The sequence below is a fragment of the Cottoperca gobio genome, chromosome 16 (assembly GCF_900634415.1).
Source record: "Cottoperca gobio chromosome 16, fCotGob3.1, whole genome shotgun sequence".
Lineage (NCBI taxonomy): Eukaryota > Metazoa > Chordata > Actinopteri > Perciformes > Bovichtidae > Cottoperca > Cottoperca gobio.
In genome coordinates this window covers 518,997-540,588 of record NC_041370.1, presented here as the reverse complement: position 1 = coordinate 540,588, position 21,592 = coordinate 518,997, and the positions used below count along the sequence as shown (strand labels likewise).

Sequence of the window (21,592 nt, the reverse complement as noted above, 5' to 3'; positions counted from 1 at the left end):
CTTTGTTTGGCTGGTATTCTGCTTAATACCATGGTCACAGAGAATACTCTACTCTGATTGGCTGAAGGATGTGCATTATTTTCAGATAACCTTACAGTATTGATGTAGATTTCAGACTAAAGAAAGTATTTCTATTTTCTGCTACTTTATTACTATCAAGTTTTAAGAAATTATATTTTCCAAAATATATATAAAAGTTTTCCTGGCTGGGGTCCAACTATATTTATTGTCTTTATTTCCATTTCAACCAGACCAATTCTAGCAATGAACAGTGTAAAAATAAAATCTGTATTATTCAGCATCAGCCAATTTAAGTATATTTTGATGCAAATACTTTTGTACTTTGAAGTTCTTCTTCCACCACTGTTAGCAGGAGTCCGTTGTATAACAGGGATAATAAAGTTTAGGGCCTAACTTTAGCTTTTTACTTATAACGATTGCGTTCATGCTTCAAAAATCATAACAGTGGTGTTAATATTATCCTGCTGAACTAAAGGTGGAAATATCATAAACGTTTGTTTGCCACAGAGTTAATTTTCTGTAATAATCTAACATCCCATTAACTTTTTGTGCGATGATAACTTCAGGGTCGGCCTACAAAAATACGACATCCCTGCATCAGTTAAATCTGATGAAAGAGATTATATGTGTTGAAATACGTTCTTCACCTTTAAGAAATCTTTCGGTGTGTAATTTATATTTATATATAAATATAAAATTGGTTTTAAAGGATGTGTTCACAGTCACTAGTGCTCCAGATGTGTTATGTTTATATGCACATTCTCAAGCCCTGGTCTGGAAGATAGTTTTAATATTTAGATTATTATTATTATTATTATTATTATTATTAGAAGCTTTAGTGATAAAAAAAAAAAAATCAGACACTAAAAAAGCATTGCCTTATTTTCTTGATATTTATGGGGAATATTTTTTACACTTAAGCCGAAAGTTTGTTTTATTGACAACCACAGTAAGGAAATGATGCCTTAATACAACAGAACATATGGTAAATGGACTGCGTTTATAAAGCCACTCAAAGCGCTTTACAACAGCATTCACCCACATCCTGACCGCTCATCAGAACGTTCACACTGTTGGCCATCGGGAGCAGTTTGGGGTTCAGTATCTTGCCCACGGACACTTCAACACGTTGACCGCAAGAGCCGGGATCGAACCGCTAACCCTCCGACTCCTGAGCCACAGCCGACTTATTACAACAGAACATAACGACATGCTGGATGACGTTGCAGGGGCTGGCTGTTTATACTGAGCTTGAAAAATCCAGTTTTCTCATTGTACTTCCAGCAGGTCCGCAAAACATTTACTTTCTATTGTACTTTCTTTCTTTGTATTGTACGTATAGAAAAGTGGAGCCAAACCTGCATTCACATGGCCAGCAGGGGGCCATTCCGCTGAAAGAAGTCAGATTTTCGTAGAAGTCTATGACAAAAGGCTAAAATAGGAATCATGTCTCGATTACTCAGGTGATTGTCTGCAGGTGACCACACTCAGCAGACCACTAGAGAGCAGGAGTTCATGGTGACCTGATGTTTCCAGCAGAGCTTTGCACAACTCCTGAACAGGTCTGATCAGACACACGCAATCATGAGTTGGGGTCTGACTTCTTTAAAGCAGTGTCAGTTGTTCTAGAGAGGTTACAAGAGGGGTTTCTTCGTGGCATTCCAGGTGTTCTTGAAGGGTTTCCTGGGATTCCTTTGGGTTTCAGGGAGTCTAGGGGGTTTATCAGAGGCTTATGAAGGAGAAGCATTGTTCCTTTAGTGAGTTAAGGGGGTCTTGAGGTATTTTTATGGGCACATGATGGGTTTAAAAGGTGGTTTAGGGGATCAATAGAGGAGACAAGGGGACTTTAAAAGGTCTTATGAAATCACGAGTCGGGGTCTAAGTTCTTTAAAGCCGTATCAGTTGTTCTAGAGGGGTTACAAGGTGTCCCTGCTGAATCCTTTTAAGGTTTTAAGGCTTCGTGTTGTGATTCCAGGGGTACTGGATGGGAGTTCCAGGGTCCTTTAATTATTTAAAGGTTTCAGATGTTCATGTAGGTTTTCTACGGCTCTCCAATGAGTTGTACTTTCTTGGTAGCAGTCCAGGTGTTCTTGAAGGGTTTCCTGGGACTCCTTTGGATTTCAGGGGCTCTTGGGGTTATCAGGGGTTCCTGAAGGAGTAGCACGAGTCCTTGAGTGGTTTACGGTGTTGTTGTGTTTTGAACAACAAAAACAACATGAGTTTCAAAGGCTCAGGAGAAAATACCAGAGGTCTTTTTAGGGGTCCCATGAAATCTTGAGCGGGGTCCATAGGTCTTTGACTAGTACCTGGTCCTTCACAATTTTTAAAGTCTCCTGATGAATTGGTACTTTGTAGGCGGAATCAGGCTTTTCTGTTCAAGCCTTCTTTCTGTTTTAACCTTATATGTAAATGACTTTGCCTATAAATAGGAACTAAACAGAAAACATTTTATATTTTTATGACAAACCTCCATAAGGAACGTCAGGTCCATATGTTCTGCCACGTGAACTCTGTTGTTTTATCCTCTGTATGTGACATCTGCCATGGGAAGATTCTCTTCTTTTACGTGAGTATTTTATTGTATGTCTGGAAGATAAGGTTCACAGTTCATGATCTCACATGATTTCGATTTTCCTCCAATGTCACACGATCAGCATGTTTTCAGTTTGTCCTCCGGTGTTACAGCGAGGCCACGTACAGTCATGGTACCTGCTGAGTGATTCTGCTTTACTACCAAATGCAAACGTATTTAATTTAAATATTAGACTAAGCATGAGTACAATTAAAACTATGAGACCTTTTGGGAAGGGTCCTAGAGTTCTTTAGGACATTTGTGGGAGTTTTAGTAGTTCCTGGAGGTTGATGGTTCTCAAGGGGGTTTTATGGTTGTATGAATTACACTTTACTTGAGGGTTTCAGGGTCCTTGACGGTGTTGTTGAGGGGTTCCTATGATATTTAAGGGTCTACCATGGCACTTCAGTTTTACTGGATTTTCCTCATGGATCCTGGAGGGTCTTCTGCGGTTTCTGTGAGTGACATTTTGGGTTCTTGATGGGATTCCCAAGAGTTCTAAGGGGTTTTCAGAAGTTTATGGGAGATTGTCAAAGGGGCACTATGCATGTATCCGATCCACGGATACAACAATTATCATTTAAGGTCACCATAGGGTGTCTCTTAGTATGTAAGTGCTCTGCCCTTTTTCTTTCTTTCTCTCTTTCTTCTTCTCATCTGTTATGGACCGGTCCTGTAGCAATATGGTTTGTATGTTTTCTGCTTGAGAAACATTTAATAAAATAAAGAAATAATGCTTATCGACGATAACACTACGGCTCAGACAGACTTCATATAGTATGTTTGACCTTTGGCCCCTGAAACTTGAGTAGATTTTCACAGCTACATTTACCCATAAACGATACATAAAAAGATAAAGATCACCTACATCATCAGACAGCTTTACTGGTGTTTGAATGATGTGTGCAACTTCATGTTCGAACACATGGTTTCATATTGTATCCTGTATTCGTTTATTAGACACTACAGGTGAACAGGGTCAAACATGTAACTAACAGATATCAGCATGAAGCTTCCCCACTTCATGACTCACATCAACACAACTTTATATTACAAGTGTTTAATATGTACATGAGGCGTTATGTAATGTAGCTGTGGAGAGTTTAAATCTACACACACAGTTACAAACACACACTCTCATGTTCTCATGTTTCCTCTCGTCTGACAGAAGACGAGTTCTGGAATATAAATAACCCAAAATCTCAAAATTGACCAGAGTGTGTGTGTTAGTGTTAATATAAGTGTCTCTTCTTAACATAATTCTGTCTCTTTGTAATTAATAAGTGATGAACAGTTTCCAGTGTTTGTGTTCAGCTGCAGAATCAGCAGCTGGATGATCCTCCTCCCAGCTGCAACTGTGTGAAGTTAGACAGAGGCAGACACAACAGGACCGGAAAACAAGGGATTTTACCATCAAAATAAAAGCACAAACTACAATTTTTATTTTAAGGAAAAAATAAGTGTTTCCGATTTTTAGAGGCCTTAAGGTGTAAAATGATCCAGTATAAAAAAATAGTTATTTATCATGTTAGTGTTATTTATTGGGTTATTCAGTCGTAGTAATATGTAGTTATTTGACCCAATAACGACATTGTATTCGTATTTTTTGTTGGATCAAAAATCAAACCACCAAAGAAGTTACTTTTACCCAGTGTAATGTTATTTTTAGTATATTTTAGTCTTTTTTAAATAGATAGAAGTCGTGGAAAGAGTTCTCACATCTTTTACTTAAGGACAAGTAGTGATAAAGAAGTAAAAGTCCTGTATTAACATTTTTACTTTAGTACAATATAAAAATATTAGCATCAATATGTACATGAAGTACCAAACGTATAAGTACTTATGCAGAATTATATAATGTTATTGTCATATTATTATTTATGCATTAACGTGTTCATCACTTAAATGTTGCAGCAGGTAAATGTGGAGCTCATTGCAACTAAAGCTGCCAGATAAATGTAGTGAAGTAAGCAAACGTACAGTACCTGAGTTCATGTACTAAGCAGGTTTTATTTTGAAAACCGGATGTAACGTGTTGTGATGTAGTTGACAGCAGCTCCATGCTAAAGCGGGATCAGCTGATGGGAACTGACTCACCACTTCCCGGACAACATGAGCAGCATCGGGACAGAACACTAAGTGATTTTATTCTTCTGTGAGTGTGTGTGTGTGTGTGTGTGTGTGAGGAGGGTCAGCGCGAGCGGCCGGATCCGAATTCAGGTACGAATCACATTTATTTCCTAAAGAGGAATAAACAATAAAAAAACACCGAAACGTGAGAAGTTTCTCCAAAGTTTCCACATCTGTAGAAAACACGCGGTGATTCTTCATTGTGATGCATCAGATGTTAACGTTCGGGCTTTAAAGACATTGTTAAGATCTCGTCGACTAATCGATTACATTGAATCGACGCATCCGCTGTTTGAATCTTGTGTTTAGCACAGATGTGCTCATAGGTTCCTTGTAAATAAGTCATTCCTACATGAGAAAAGCTTTTTAAAACAAAATGTAAATGCTCTTATTCTGTCTAATCTTGTACTCATTGTTTTTGCTGTGAAGCACTTTGGGCTGCAATTCTTATATGAAAGGTGCTATAAAAATAAAGTTATTATTATTATTATTATTATTATTATAATAAACAAATACTAAAACGATCAATTAGTCGTTTATTCGACTAAATTAAGTTTTGGGGGTATTGAGTGTTCATTGGCTGTAAAGGTTTTACTGTCAGAGGTTACAAATAAATATCTTTATAGAATATTCTTATTTACGTGTAAAAGATAAAAAGTAATTACTTTATTGAAAGTATTAATACCAAAGTGTAGAAATGCTCTGTTACAAGTAGAAGTCCTGCACTAAAATCTTATTCAAGTAAAGAAAGTACTCATTATTCAGAATAATATATATTATAATTATTAATGTTTAATGTTGCAGATCGTTAAGGAGGAGCTTTGTTTTATTTTGAAACTATATTTTCTCTGTAGCTTGTGAATTTCACAAGTGATCAATAAAGTTTTATCTCAACCTATAATAATTAATGATAAATTATTTCTTGATTATAGTTATTTAGTTTTAATAATCTGAATATTTAAAGTAACTAAAGCTGTAAAAGTACAATGTTTCCCTCTGCATTGTAGTGGAGTAGAAGTACAAACTGAAGTACTTTATAACTGTACTTAAGTAAAAGTATTATGTAAGAATAATGTAGATTTGCTGCTTTTCTCACGATTAAAAGAAATAATGTGCAGAAGGATCGATAATGAAAATAACGTTTCTTCTCCCCAAGATGCATCCAGAGGTCAGAGGTCACGGTCTCCAGATGTTTTATGTTTCATTTTTAAAATAGGAACAAATACTTGTGCAGGTGAAGTAGAAAGCCTCCGCGAAGAGGAAGAAAATATATATTAATATAAATACAAAATTAAATATAAATGAACATGCATATAGTTTACATGTTTAATTAAATAGTTCATTATGATTAACTGCTGATGGAAAAAACTAAATCAAAGGATTCATTTCTAGATTCTGGATATAAATATGTACTTTGTTTAAATGTAACTTTGCTGACTTGTATTGTTCCTGTCAGATAAACCAATAAAAACATAATAATAGATAAACATTAATAATCACGTTTACTTATCATGTTTTTTATACATTTTATTTATTTATCGTAGTTTTGCATACATTAAGGTAGACAAAAACAATACAAAATAATAATGAAATAAATAAATGAAATTTAAAAAATATATATATATTAATAATTAAAATGAAGAAGTAAATAGATAATAATTACATGAAAGCCTTTCCCTACTCAGCTCCCCTGGGTATATGTATACATCTATTGACAGTAACAATAATACGAAAATAATTAAATAAAACACTATAAAAATAACTTGTTTTTACAAGTGAAATTGCTATATATTATGGCAAACACATATTTAACTTTTCTATATTTAAATTTTAATATTATTTATTATTTATTTATTTTTAAAGACTGTTTGACTCCATGGCGGGTCTCTGAGCTCCTCCTCGCTGTGGTGAAGATAAACCAGATTAAAGATGTCCGTCAGGGGGGGGGGAGTCTCCTCTGTCCTCCTGTCTCCGGGGAGGGACACGCCGGCGCTGCAGGTCAACGACGTCCCCGCCCTGGAGATCAAACTGGGAGCTCTGGTCGTCCTGCTCTCCGTCACTCTGCTGTTTGGATTCGCCCCGCTCTGCATCGTACGGGGAGCCGGACGCTGCAATATGGAGCCAGGCAAGTAGCTCCAGATGTGTTGAGTGTTTGTGATGAACTGAAGAGGAAGATTCTTCTTCATGTAACACACACATTAATGTATCAGGAACATGTAACACACACATTAATGTAGCAGGAACATGTAACACACATTAATGTAACAGGAACATGTAACACACACATTAATGTAACAGGAACATGTAACACACACATTAATGTAGCAGGAACATGTAACACACACATTAATGTAACAGGAACATGTAACACACACATTAATGTAACAGGAACATGTAACACAGGAACATGTAACACACACATTAATGTAACAGGAACATGTAACACACATTAATGTAACAGGAACATGTAACACACACATTAATGTAACAGGAACATGTAACACACACATTAATGTAACAGGAACATGTAACACACACATTAATGTAGCAGGAACATGTAACACACACATTAATGTAACAGGAACATGTAACACACACATTAATGTAACAGGAACATGTAACACAGGAACATGTACACACACATTAATGTAACAGGAACATGTAACACACATTAATGTAACAGGAACATGTAACACACACATTAATGTAACAGGAACATGTAACACACACATTAATGTATCAGGAACATGTAACACACATTAATGTAACAGGAACATGTAACACACACATTAATGTAACAGGAACATGTAACACACACATTAATGTAACAGGAACATGTAACACACACATTAATGTAACAGGAACATGTAACACACACATTAATGTAACAGGAACATGTAACACACACATTAATGTAACAGGAACATGTAACACACACATTAATGTAACAGGAACATGTAACACACACATTAATGTATCAGGAACATGTAACACACATTAATGTAACAGGAACATGTAACACACACATTAATGTAACAGGAACATGTAACACACATTAATGTAACAGGAACATGTAACACACACATTAATGTAACAGGAACATGTAACACACACATTAATGTAGCAGGAACATGTAACACACACATTAATGTAACAGGAACATGTAACACACACATTAATGTAACAGGAACATGTAACACAGGAACATGTAACACACACATTAATGTAACAAGAACATGTAACACACATTAATGTAACAGGAACATGTAACACACACATTAATGTAACAGGAACATGTAACACACACATTAATGTAACAGGAACATGTAACACACACATTAATGCAACAGGAACATGTAACACACACATTAATGTAGCAGGAACATGTAACACACACATTAATGTAACAGGAACATGTAACACACACATTAATGTAACAGGAACATGTAACACACACATTCATGTAACAGGAACATGTAACACACACATTAATGTAGCAGGAACATGTAACACACACATTCATGTAACAGGAACATGTAACACACACATTAATGCAACAGGAACATGTAACACACACATTAATGTAGCAGGAACATGTAACACACACATTCATGTAACAGGAACATGTAACACACACATTAATGCAACAGGAACATGTAACACACACATTAATGTAGCCGGAACATGTAACACACACATTCATGTAACAGGAACATGTAACACACACATTAATGTAACAGGAACATGTAACACACACATTAATGTAACAGGAACATGTAACACACACATTAATGTAACAGGAACATGTAACACACACATTAATGTAACAGGAACATGTAACACACACATTAATGCAACAGGAACATCAGATATAATATAAAACATTTACTGCACAATCAGTCCGTTACTTTGGAGTCAGGTTGACCCCGATCTTGGTCTTGCAGGTTTGCGGCGCAGGCTGCTGAGCCTTATCAGCTGTTTTGCTGGAGGAGTGTTCTTGGCCACCTGCCTGCTGGACCTGCTGCCGGACTACCTGCAGGGTATGGACGAGGCCTTCAGCAGTGCCGGAGTCACAGTAAGTTATATAAACTTCCCAACGCTGAGCGGACAGAACGACGGCGTCCGGTTCATTGGTGCAAAGTTCAACAGGACAAATAAAACTTTTTATTTAAAGTAACTTTTTTAGATGACACCATGACCCCCGAGTTTAAACCGTCAAACTTTCAGGAAGAGGGCGGCAGAAGGTCGATGCTAAAAAGGCACTGCTGGGAAATCTGTGTGTGTGTGTGTGTGTGTGTGTGTGTGTGTGTGTGTGTGTGTGTGAGAGTGAGTGAGTAAGTGGAGGGAGTTTAACGGGAATCTCTCCTCCCTCACAAAAAGTATTGAATTAACTTCAAGCTGCTTCAACAGGCAAAAGTTACTTCCTGCGGGTAACAGTGTGTGTGTGTGTGTGTGCGTGTGCGTGTGCGTGTGCGTGTGTGTGTGTGTGTGTGTGTGTGTGACCCTTGCTCTCCTTTCTCCTCCCACACTTCCTGCATTTAGAAAGTAAAAAAGTAAGAATAATTATCAATAAAGGCAGAGAGTCGCTCCTTTAAATGTGTTTTATTATTATTATTATGACGTTATGTTATAGTTCATCCAGTTGAACCGACTTGAAACGAAATAAGAATCTTCCAGATTAAAAAACAGTCAATGGACTTCCATCCATCCATCGTCTACCGCTTATCCGGGATCGGGTCGCGGGGGCAGCAGCTCCAATAAGGAACCCCAATCTTCCCAGGCCAGTGAGGAGATATAATCTCTCCACCGAGTCCTGGGTCTTCCCCGGGGTCTCCTCCCAGCTGGACGTGCCTGGAACACCTCCCTAGGGAGGCGCCCAGGTGGCTCCTTACTAGATGAACCACCTCAACTGACTCCTTTCAATGTAAAGGAGCAGCGGCTCTACTCCGAGTCTCTCACGGATGGCTGAGCTTCTCACCCTATCTCTAAGGGAGACGCCAGCCACCCGTCTGAGAAAACCCATTTCGGCCACTTGTACCCGTGATCTCGTTCTTTCGGTCATGACCCAGCCTTCATGACCATAGGTGAGGGTAGGAACGAAGATCGACCGGTATATTGAGAGCTTTGCCTTCTGGCTCAGCTCTCTTTTCGTCTTTTTTGTATGGTAAAGTGACTGTAATACCGCCCCCGCTGCTCCGATTCTCCGGCCAATCTCTCAACAAGACCCCGAGGTACTTAAACTCTTTCACTTGGGGTAATGGCTCATTCCCTACTCGGAGTAGGCAATCCACCGGTTTCCTGCTGAGAGCCATGGCCTCAGATTTGAGGTGCTGATCCTCATCCCAACCGCTGCACACTCGGCTGCGAACCGATCCAGTGACTGTTGAAGGTCACAGACCGATGATGCCATAAGGACCACATCATCTGCAAAGAGCAGCGATGAGATCCTCAGGTCACCGAACTGCAACCCCTCTCCTCCACGACTACACCTCGATATCCTATCCATGAAAATCACGAACAGGATTGGTGATAAAGCGCAGCCCTGGCGGAGGCCAACATTCACTGGAAACGAATCCGACTTACTGCCGAGTATCCGGACACAACTCTCGCTTTGGGCGTACAGGGATTGGATGGCCCTCAAAAGTGACCCCCTCACCCCATACTCCCGTAGCACCTCCCATAATATCACCCGGGGGAGCTGGTCATACGCCTTCTCCATATCCACAAACCAAATGCAGACCGGATGGGCGTACTCCCAGGCCCCCTCCAGGATCCTTGCGAGAGTGAAGAGTTAGTCCGTTGTTCCACGACCAGGACGGAATCCGCATTGTTCCTCTTCAATCAGAGGTTCGACTACCGGCTGAACCCTCCTTTCCAGTACCTTGGAGTAGACTTTACCAGGGAGACTGAGAAGTGTGATACCCCTGTAGTTGGTACACACTCTCTGGTCCCCCTTTTTAAATAGGGGAACCACCACCCCGGTCTGCAAACCCCTAGGCACTGTCCCAGACTTCCATGCAATGTTGACGAGGCGTATCAACCAAGACAGCCCCTCAACACCCAAAGCCTTCAGCATTTCTCGACGGATCTCATCAACCCCTGCGGCTTTACCACTGTGGAGTTCTTTGACTACCTCAGTGACTTCCATCAGGGAACTTGACGATGATCCCCTATCAGCTTCCAGCTCTGCCTCTACCATAGAGGGCGTGTTAGTCGGATTCAGGAGTTCCTCAAAGTGCTCCTTCCACCGGCCGATAACCTTCTCAGTCGAAGTCAGCAGGGTCCCACCCTTGCTGTACACAGCTTGGATGGTTCCTCGCTTCCCCCCCCTGAGGTGCCGGATGGTTTTCCAGAAGCACCTGGGTGCCGACCGAAAGTCCTTCTCCATAGCTTCTCCGAACTTCTCCCACACCCACTGCTTTGCCTCTGACACGGCAGAGGCTGCCGCCCTTCTAGTCCTTCGGTACCCTGCAACTGTTTCCGGAGTCCTCCCGGATAACATAACCCGGAAGGACTCCTTCAGTCGGACAGCTTCCCTGACCACCAGGGTCCACCACGGTGTTCGAGGGTTACCACCCCTTGAGGCACCTAAGTCCTTGAGACCACAGCTCATCACCGCAGCTTCAGCAATAGAGGTTTTGAACATCGCCCACTGAGGTTCAATGCCCCCAACCTCCACAGGGATGTCTGAAAAGCTCAGCCGGAGGTGTGAGTTAAAGATCCCCAGGACAGGGGCTTCCTCCAGACGTTCCCAGTTCACCTGCACTACCCGTTTGGGTTTACCAGGTCTGTCCAGAGTCTTCCCCCACCCCTTGATCCAACTCACCACCAGATGGGGATCAGTCGACAGCTCCGCCCCTCTCTTCATCCGAGTGTCCAAAACATGCGGCCTCAGATCAGATGATACGATTACAAAATCGATCATTGACCTTTGGCCTAGGGTGCTCTGGTACCACGTGCACTTATGAGCATCCTTATGTTCGAACATGGTGTTTGTTATGGCCATTCCATGACTAGCACAGAAGTCTAACAACAAACGACCGTTCGGGTTTAGATCAGGGAGGCCCTTCCTCCCAATCACGCCTCTCCAGGTGTCTCCATCGTTTCCCACGTGTGCGTTGAAGTCTCCCAGCAAGACTACGGAGTCCCCTACTGGAGCCCCCTGCAGGGCTCCATTCAGGGTCTCCAAGAAGGCCGAATACTCCGAACTGCGGTTTGGGGCATAGGCACAAACAACAGTCAGATTTTTCCCCCCCATAACCCGAAGGCGTAGGGAGGCGACCCTCTCGTCCACCGGGGTAAACTCCAACGTAGCGGCGCTCAGCCGGGGGCTAATGAGTATCCCCACCCCGGCCCGACGCCTCACACCTTGGGCAACTCCGGAGAAGAATAGAGTCCAACCCCTATCCAGGAGTACGGTTCCAGAGCCAAGACTGTGCGTAGAGGTAAGCCCCACCAGATCCAACTGGTAGCGATCCACCTCCCGCACTAGTTCCGGCTCCTTCCCCCACAGAGAGGTGACGTTCCACGTCCCCAGAGCCAGCCTCTGCTGCCCGGGCCTGGTCCGTCGAGGTCCCTGACCATCACTGCCACCCGTGTGACAGCGCACCCGACCCCATCAGTTTTTCCCATGAATGGTGGGCCCACAGGATGGATGGATGGGTGGCACCACGTAGCTTCTTCGGGCTGTGCCCGACCGGGCTCCGTGGCAAACCCGGCCACCAGGCGCTCGCTGTCGGGCCCTCCCTCTGGGCCTGGCTCCAGACGGGGGCCCTGGGCTTCCTCCGGGCAGGGTCTCTCCTTTCCTTTCCCTTTTTTTCATGAAGTCGTTTTTGAACCATTCTTAGTCTGGCCCCTCGCCTGAGACCAATTTGCCTTGGGAGACCCTACCAGGAGCACTAGGCTCCAGACAACACAGCTCTCAGGTTCATAGGGACACACAAACCTCTCCACCACGATAAGGTGATGGTTCCCAGAGAGGTCAAAGGACTTCATTTGTGAAATAGTTTTAAAAAGAAAAAGGTTAATATACACTTACATATAAAATTAAATTAGATTATTATCAAATAAAAACTAAGCTTTTAACCCAAGTGTGTGAATGAATATTTGTTTGGAACTTTTTAGTAATATATTATATAAATATGTTATATATTATATAAATATATTTTATAAATATATTTTATTTTATTTCTAGAAAAGTAGTAGTAGAAAATAATTAATCAAATCAAATTTATTTGTATAGCCCAATATCACAAATTATACATTTGTCTCAGTGTGCTTTACAGACTGTACAGGTTACGACACCCTCTGTCCTTAGACCCTCGCATCGCACAAGGAAAAACTTCCTAAAAGAAACCCCATAATTAAAGGGGGAAAAATGGAAGAAACCTCAGGGAGAGCAACTGAGGAGGGATCCCTCTCCCAGGACGGACACACGTGCAATAGATGTCGTGTGTACAGGATAAACAACATAGTACAAATACAACACTTGACAGAAATTATGAAAAAAAAAAGAGAAAGTATGGATGAATCCAGGAAAATGTCAAAAAGGCTTCCCGGTGTCCAGCAGGACCAGGGCAGCAGGCGCAGCCACGATTCATGATCCTGACGTAAACTTTATCAGTGGCAACCTGCCACATGAGAGACAGACACTCCGGGGATGATGCCCCGGATGGTGAGTTAGTAACATACATTTACATAAATGCATACAGATAGAGAGGGAGAAGAAGAGAGGGAGGGGAGGAGAGCGGAAGAGAAGGAAGAGAGCAGGGAGGTGTCCCTGGCAGTCTAAGCCTATTGCAGCATAACTAGGGGCTGATCCAGGGCAAGCCTGAGCCAGCCCTAACTATAAGCTTTATCAAAAAGGAAAGTCTTTAGCCTGCTCTTAAATGTGGAGAGTGTGTCTGCCTCCCGAACACAAACTGGAAGCTGGTTCCACTGGAGAGGAGCTTGATAGCTGAAGGCTCTGGCTCCCATTGTACTCTTAGAGACTCTAGGAACCACAAGTAACCCTGCAGTCTGGGAGCGTAATGCTCTAGTTGGTTTATAAGGTACTATGAGATCTTTAAGATATGCTGGAGCCTGACCATTAATTGATTTGTAAGTCAGAAGAAGGATTTTGAATTTTATTCTGTATTTTACCGGGAGCCAGTGCAGAGCAGCTAATACAGGAGTAATATGATCCCCTTTCCTTGTTCTTGTCAATACACGTGCCGCTGCATTTTGGATCAACTGAAGAGTCTTAAGCGACTTTTTGGGACAACCTGATAACAATGAGTTGCAGTAATCCAGCCTTGAAGTAACAAATGCATGGACTAGTTTTTCTGCATCATTTTGAGGATGTGTCTTATTTTTGCAATGTTACGTAGATGAAAGAAGGCAGTCCTTGAGATTTGTTTTATGTGGGAGTTAAACGACAGATCTTGATCAAAGATGACGCCAAAATTCCTTACAGTGGTGCTGGAGGCCAAATTAATGCCATCCAGAGCTTCTATGTCATTAGAAAATGCGTTTCGGAGGCGTTTAGGGCCAAGTATAATAACTTCAGTTTTGTCTGTGTTTAACATCAAAAAGTTGCTAGACATCCAAGTTTTTATGTCCTTAAGGCTTGAAGTTTAGCCAATTGATTGGTTTCATCTGGTTTAATTGATAGATATAATTGGGTATCATCCGCATAACAATGAAAGTTTATAGAGTGGTTCCTTATAATATTGCCCAAAGGAAGCATATATAAGGTGAATAGAATCGGTCCAAGTACAGAACCCTGCGGAACTCCAAGACTGACTTTGGCTGTCATGGAGGATTTATCGTTAACAAGTACAAATTGAGATCGCTCAGATAAATAGGACTTGAACCAGCTTAGTGCGGTTCCTTCTATGCCAATGCAATGTTCCAGTCTCTGTCGTAGAATGTCATGATCAACAGTGTCGAAAGCAGCACTGAGGTCTAACAAGACAAGAACAGAGACAAGTCCTTTGTCTGATGCCATTAGAAGGTCATTGGTAACTTTCACCAGTGCCGTCTCTGTGCTATGATGAACTCTAAATCCAGATTGAAAAACTATTATTATGTAAAAGATCACACAACTGTTTTGCGACTGCTTTCTCGAGGATCTTAGCGAGAAAGGGAAGGTTAGATATCGGCCTATAGTTGGCTAAAACCTCTGGATCAAGACCAGGCTTTTTAAGAAGTGGTTTTATTACAGCTACTTTAAAGGATTGTGGTACGTAGCCAGATAATAGAGACAGGTTGATCATATTTAATAACGAGGTGTTAATTAAGGGTAAAACTTCTTTAAACAGTTTAGTTGGAATCGGGTCTAAAAGACAGGTTGATGCTTAGACGATGAGATTGTTGAAGTTAGTTGGTTAAGGTTGATTGGAGTAAAACAGTCTAGATATATTTCAGGAGTTACAGATGTTTTTAAAATTCCGGCAGTTGAAGTTAAGTCATTACCAATTGAGGTCAGGAGGAGATTAATTTTGTCTCTAATAATTATAATTTTATCGTTAAAGAAGCTCATGAAGTCGTCACTACTGAGAGATATAGGAACAGAAGGCTCTGTAGAGCTGTGGCTCTCTGTCAGCCTCAGTGCTGAACAGAAACCTGGGGTTGTTCTTATGTTCTTCTATGAAGGAAGAGTAATAAGCTGCTCTGCATTACGGAGAGCCTTCTTATACGCTTTAACATTATCTCACCAGACTAAACGAGATTCTTCCAATTTAGTGGAACGCCATTTACTTTCAAGATTTCTTGACTTTTGTTTTAGTTTGCGGATTTGTAAATTAAGCCATGGAGCTTTCTTTTTCTGTTTTATGTAATAGAAGGTTAATAATCTTAAACACTGATATTTCTGAGCTGAAATGTCCTTTTACTTTAAGTTCCTTATCTGCCTGTAAAGCAGGATTTTACCTTAAAACATTATTGTTATTTAATCTCGTCTTAATTAATAAAAAACAACTACTAACTGTAACAAAATGGTGGAATTATCGTAGCTTTTGACAGTTAAATATAAATATTTATAAATATTAATAAATAAGATGATTGTCTTCTTCTCTGCCCGCAGCTCCGCTTCCCTCTGCCTGAGTTCATCATGGCGATGGGCTTCTTCCTGGTCCTGGTCCTGGAGCAGGTCATCCTGGCCTTCAAGGACCAGTCGTCCTCTCACGTGGACGAGCGGCGGGCTCTGCTGGTGGACGGTGTCCAGGCGAACGACAGGAGTGGCCGTCAACACTCTCACCGGCGCCGGGGGTCGGAGGACTCCGACGGCGGCCACTTCCACGTGGACTTCGGCTCCCAGTCCGCCCTGCGCGCCTTCATCCTGGTCTTCTCGCTGTCTCTGCACTCGGTGTTTGAGGGTTTGGCGGTGGGGCTGCTGGAGGAGGCGAAGGAGGTGCTGGAGATCTGTCTGGCACTGTTGATCCACAAGAGCATCATTTCCTTCAGCCTGGCCTGTAAGTTGACGCAGGGCCGGCTCCGGCGCTCGGTGGTGGCCGGCTGCCTGCTCCTGTTCGCCGTCATGTCCCCGCTGGGCATTGGTTTGGGCGTCGTCCTCACCGAGACCAAGGCATCCCCGCAACACCAGCTGGCCCGCTGCACGTTGGAGGGGCTGGCGGCGGGGACCTTCATTTACATCACCTTCATGGAGATCCTGCCGCACGAGCTCAGCTCCGGCGGGAACCGCATCCCGAAGGTGGCTATGCTGCTGGTCGGCTTCGCCGTGGTCACCGGCGTGCTCTTCATCAAACTGTAACCATAGAAACAGACGTGTCCGAGTCCATTAAACCAGCAGGAATCCTTTAAAGGTGCAACATGTAAGAAACGATCATCAGAGTGAAGACGTCTGTGTGCTGCAGAGATCTCCTGAGGTTAGCATGCTAACAGCTAGCTGACTAATTAATAACCACGTGTTGGACACACTGCACCTTTAACATTATGGAACGTATAAATACTTTCTGCACCTTTAACATCATGGAACATATAAATACTTTCTGCACCTTTAACATCATGGAACATATAAATACTTTCTGCACCTTTAACATCATGGAACATATAAATACTTTCTGCACCTTTAACATCATGGAACATATAAATACTTTCTGCACCTTTAACATCATGGAACATATAAATACTTTCTGCACCTTTAACATCATGGAACATATAAATACTTTCTGCACCTTTAACATCATGGAACGTATAAATACTTTCTGCACCTTTAACATCATGGAACGTATAAATACTTTCTGCACCTTTACCCTTTTAACACCTAAGCCAAAAAAGCCTCAACATTTTCGCCTGGACTTTTTTGCTTATTTTGACTATAAAAAAGGTCAGGAAATGTCCTGTGAGTAAGTGATTTTGCCCATTTTCCAACAACACCTGGACCTTTCCATATCTGGCAGTCATTTACAATTTATTGCATGTTATGAGAGTGTAATAACATGAAGAGAAACACAAAAGCGGAATTTGAGTTTAGTGGTTTAGTGAACAAAAAACACAGCAAGTGTACATGAATAAGAGATTTAACATGTTACATTTGAAGTTTGAAATGTATACAACTATATCCAGTAAAAGTTTTGAGTCTTTTACTCTTACATCTGCAAAAACAGGCCATAAAATGGAAAATATGTCCAGGCGTTTTTCCCCACACAGGGTAATTCTCTCCTCTCTCAGTGTCCCTTCACATGCAGAGGTCTTGGTGGTACTGCCAGTGACTGTTCCTGTTGCTCCTGTTTTCTCTGGGTCACTCACATGAAGATTAGATCAAATGGCCATGAACTGTCCTGTACAGTCTGGGGACATGACAGTGGCAGGGAATGACACATGGAAAATGGTTTGCTTACACCAAAAGTTGCTCATCTTTCTGCAGGTCCAAAACTGACATGTACAGCAACATGCCTGTGGACTTCTTCATTTCTTCTGGAGTTATTTCAGTCCAGATGAACTTTCTCCCTCTCTCCAGGCTTTTGGCTGCATTCTTGTTTGTGTATTCAGAGAGGAGTTTGAAAACTGCAGCATCAAAGTGGGAATAAATGTCACCTGGTGCTGGGTTTCCCATATCGAGAGGGGGTTGGACACCTGGGGTCCATCATCTCTGCTCTGCCTCAGTCTGCCATCTTGTGGTGTGATGTGGTGAGGGGCTTCTGTGTCTGACAGCATCACTAGATCATCCAGCATCCCCACAGCTCCCTCTACAGGCCTGAATGTGATCTCTGGTGACACCTCCTCCTCTCCAGCTAAAGCTTGTACACAGCCTCGGCTAGGACGCAGGCTACTTGAAGAAGACGCGCACATTTACGCATATAAAGTACAATTACACACCTAGTACAATCTTACAGACTTGGTACACTGTTCTAAACAAGTCACAACGCAATACAAGTGTTGATTTACATACCGTCTTGCTTTCATTTGAATTCAATCCGCTGTTTTCCGGCTCTATTTCTCCGCTGTGTTGTTTTTGTCTCTCCAGCGCTCTGTGTGTATTCGCTCACAACGAAGGCGCTGTTTCGCGGGCTTCCAGAGGGCCGTAAGTGAAGTTACCGTAAAGCTTTCAGAAACCGTTGAAATATTTCCGATTGCGCAAACTTTGTCATAATTACGGTAATCCAAAGTTTTTCTTGCAAAATGTGTCGTCGCCGACACATTCGGTGTTTAAGGGTTAACATCATGGAACATATAAATACTTTCTGCACCTTTAACATCATGGAACATATAAATACTTTCTGCACCTTTAACATCATGGAACATATAAATACTTTCTGCACCTTTAACATCATGGAACATATAAATACTTTCTGCACCTTTAACATCATGGAACATATAAATACTTTCTGCACCTTTAACATCATGGAACATATAAATACTTTCTGCACCTTTAACATCATGGAACATATAAATACTTTCTGCACCTTTAACATCATGGAACGTATAAATACTTTCTGCACCTTTAACATCATGGAACATATAAATACTTTCTGCACCTTTAACATCATGGAACGTATAAATACTTTCTGCGCTCTTTAATTAACATCATGGAACGTATAAATACTTTCTGCACCTTTAACATTATGGAACGTATAAATACTTTCTGCGCTCTTTAATTAACATCATGTAGATTTCATTCGTCGCTTCATGACGACGTAGTTCAAAGGAACCCAACAGCTTCAACCAGCAAAGCTTTGAATCTGAAGATGATTCTTTATTATTTATTATTCGCTAATCTATTAGATTACTGTTAAACTGTTGATCTAGAAAACATCAGAGAAATGTCCCCCCCCCTCCACACACACACACACACACAGGAACCAGACACCACATCTCCTTGTGGTCGTTCATATGACGTGTCTTTGTGACTGTTTTGCGTCTAGTTGCACTCCCTTGTGGTCATCGTGTGGTTGTTTTGAGTGTCTTTGTCGTCGTTTTGAGTCGGTTGTCGTAGTTTTGGAAATTTCGTTCGTTAGTTGGGCCGCGGCCCCCCCCCGGCCTCTGGCTGTGAGCCCGGTGGCTGGAACACATCCACGTTAACAAAGATAGAAAACAGAGAAAAGCAAGTCTGCACTTGAGAAGCTGGAAGCAGAAAATATTTGGTTTTAATAAATAACATAAATGTTTTTGAGTAATTACACTTAACAGTTTGTAGCATGTTGTTTCTGCTTTCTCAGAACCAACATCTCGCCTCATAATAATGAAAAATATCTGCAATGAAATAGAAACTTTTATTTTGTAGACGTGAAGCTGGTCAGACAGATCTGGAGACAGAAGGGAGATTTTGGGATTTCCCTCTTTTTCTTCGACGACAGGGCAGAAACACACAAACACTTTCTCTTCTGGTCAACGGGAAACTTTCCTCCTTTCACTTCGTCTGAAAAGACAAACAATGAGCCGGTTGTTGTCCAGACTGAGGGGGGGGGGGGGGGACCTTCAATCTGCTCCACTGTGATTTAGAAATGTATTTTTGTAATTATCAAAGTATTTTATCCAAAGTCATTTTAAGATTATAGTATTTTGATCATTGAGATTAATGTATAAAATCTGTTATATTTTGTAATGCGATGATACGTGCAAGACTGAATTAAACATTATAGTTTTCAGATCATACAGTCACTCAGATTCTTTATTTGTGTTTTCAAATTAATAACTCTAAGGCCACAAAGGAATTAGAAATAGTTACCTTGTGTTTTCTTTTCTTTTTTCCCCATCAGTAAGATTAGATTGTAAACAACTATTTTGACTAAATAAGATGAAAATGTTCTTTGAAAAATAAGTAAATAAACTAATAATTTGTCTTTTATTCATAAAAAATTGACATTTCTCAAATAAAACAAGTAATTGCTAAATCATATATGATGAACAAGTATATATATATTAATAATAGGGCTGTAATTTTTTTAATCGCTTGACAGCCCTAATTAATATATATAATATACAAAATATTATTATTATTATTATTAATATTTGTTATGAAATTATCCAAAAATATATTTAAAATGTACTTTTCCAAGGTGTGCCTGTTAAATGTATTGTTATTAATATTTTGTATTAATAAGTTATAATTTATCCTTTAATTATTAGTGGTGGTGTTGAAACATCCACGTAGTTATGCAGTAAATGCTTATTTTAAATGTATGTAATACTGCAAGACAACTTCAATAGTCTTCCAGCACCAGATAAATTAAACAACATTAAAATGTTAAATGCTTGTTTTATTATTATTATTATTATTATTATTAGGAGGAGGAGGAGTAGAGGAGTAGTAGGAGGAGAGGGAGGAGAAGAACAACAGAGACAAGAGAGAGAGAGACAGAGAGAGCTAGAGAGAGAGAGACAGAGAGAGAGAGAGAGAGAGAGAGAGAGAGAGAGAAGAGGAAGAGAGAGAGAGAGAGAGAGAGACAGAGAAGAGACAGAGAGAAAGACAGAGAGAGAGAGGAGAGAGAGAGAGAACGATGGTAGATATATATATATATATTTATATATATTATAGAGAGACATATACATAGAGATAGATATAATAGATTATAGATATATAGAGATATATATATATATATATACATAACATATAATAATATATAGATATCATAATATACATATATATATATAACTGAGAAAGAATGTTGAGGGTGCCATTTGCTTTAGTGTTTACATAACTGTTATAAAAGAAACGAAGTCAGGATGCTATGTTGCTCCAAGAAGCAAATGTCTCTGCATATATACCCAAAGATAAAAAGATTGAGTTCAAAGGACTGGGTTCTTCAGATGGGAGGGAATGACCTTACAAACATCAAAAGGAACTAATCTAACAGAGATCATCTTTGGTTTGTTGCTTGTTTACAGTAAATAACAGATGTGCTGATCAATCACCTGTTGACTGATGTTCTATAGCTCATCAGCAGTTTGTCCCCTGCTGTGTGTATCACTCAGTCACTAGAGTCAAGGGACCAAGTGTGTATAACATCTCTGTGTGTTCTCTTCCTCTCTGTGCCCTCCTGCAGACTACACTGTGTTCTGTAGAACTGGTGTCTTTGAGATCTCAAATAAATAAGTAAAGACAACTCTGTCTCTATCACCATATATTTGACTTTATATACATCTCTCCAGAGTAAAGTAGGAAAACTTCCACAACCACTCTCATAGGGGTCACAGTGCTGGGTCACCCGTAGAACCCCACTGGAAGCATGAGGTTCAGTGGCTTCCTAAAAGGGCAATTGGCTTTGTTTGCAGCCAATCTAAAGACTCCAAACTGCAGACCATTTGACTTACAACTAACTACTCCAATATTTAATTTACCAGTGCCTATGATTCAGAATAAGAAATGCCATCCTAACGTTTATCAAATATATCCAGTCCTGAAAAGACAATTGATATATCATTACC

General features: G+C 40.8%; 1 protein-coding gene across 1 annotated transcript; it reads left to right on the top strand.

Annotated features, from left to right (window-relative positions):
• Positions 1-4,680: 4,680 nt before the first annotated feature.
• Positions 4,681-17,107, top strand: slc39a3 (solute carrier family 39 member 3). Its single transcript, XM_029452422.1, has 4 exons — positions 4,681-4,813; positions 6,587-6,848; positions 8,668-8,798; positions 15,789-17,107. Exons 2-4 carry the CDS (start codon positions 6,653-6,655, stop codon positions 16,473-16,475), a joined length of 1,014 nt encoding a protein of 337 aa, XP_029308282.1. The 5' UTR covers positions 4,681-4,813; positions 6,587-6,652; the 3' UTR covers positions 16,476-17,107.
• The last annotated feature ends 4,485 nt before the right edge of the window (positions 17,108-21,592 follow it).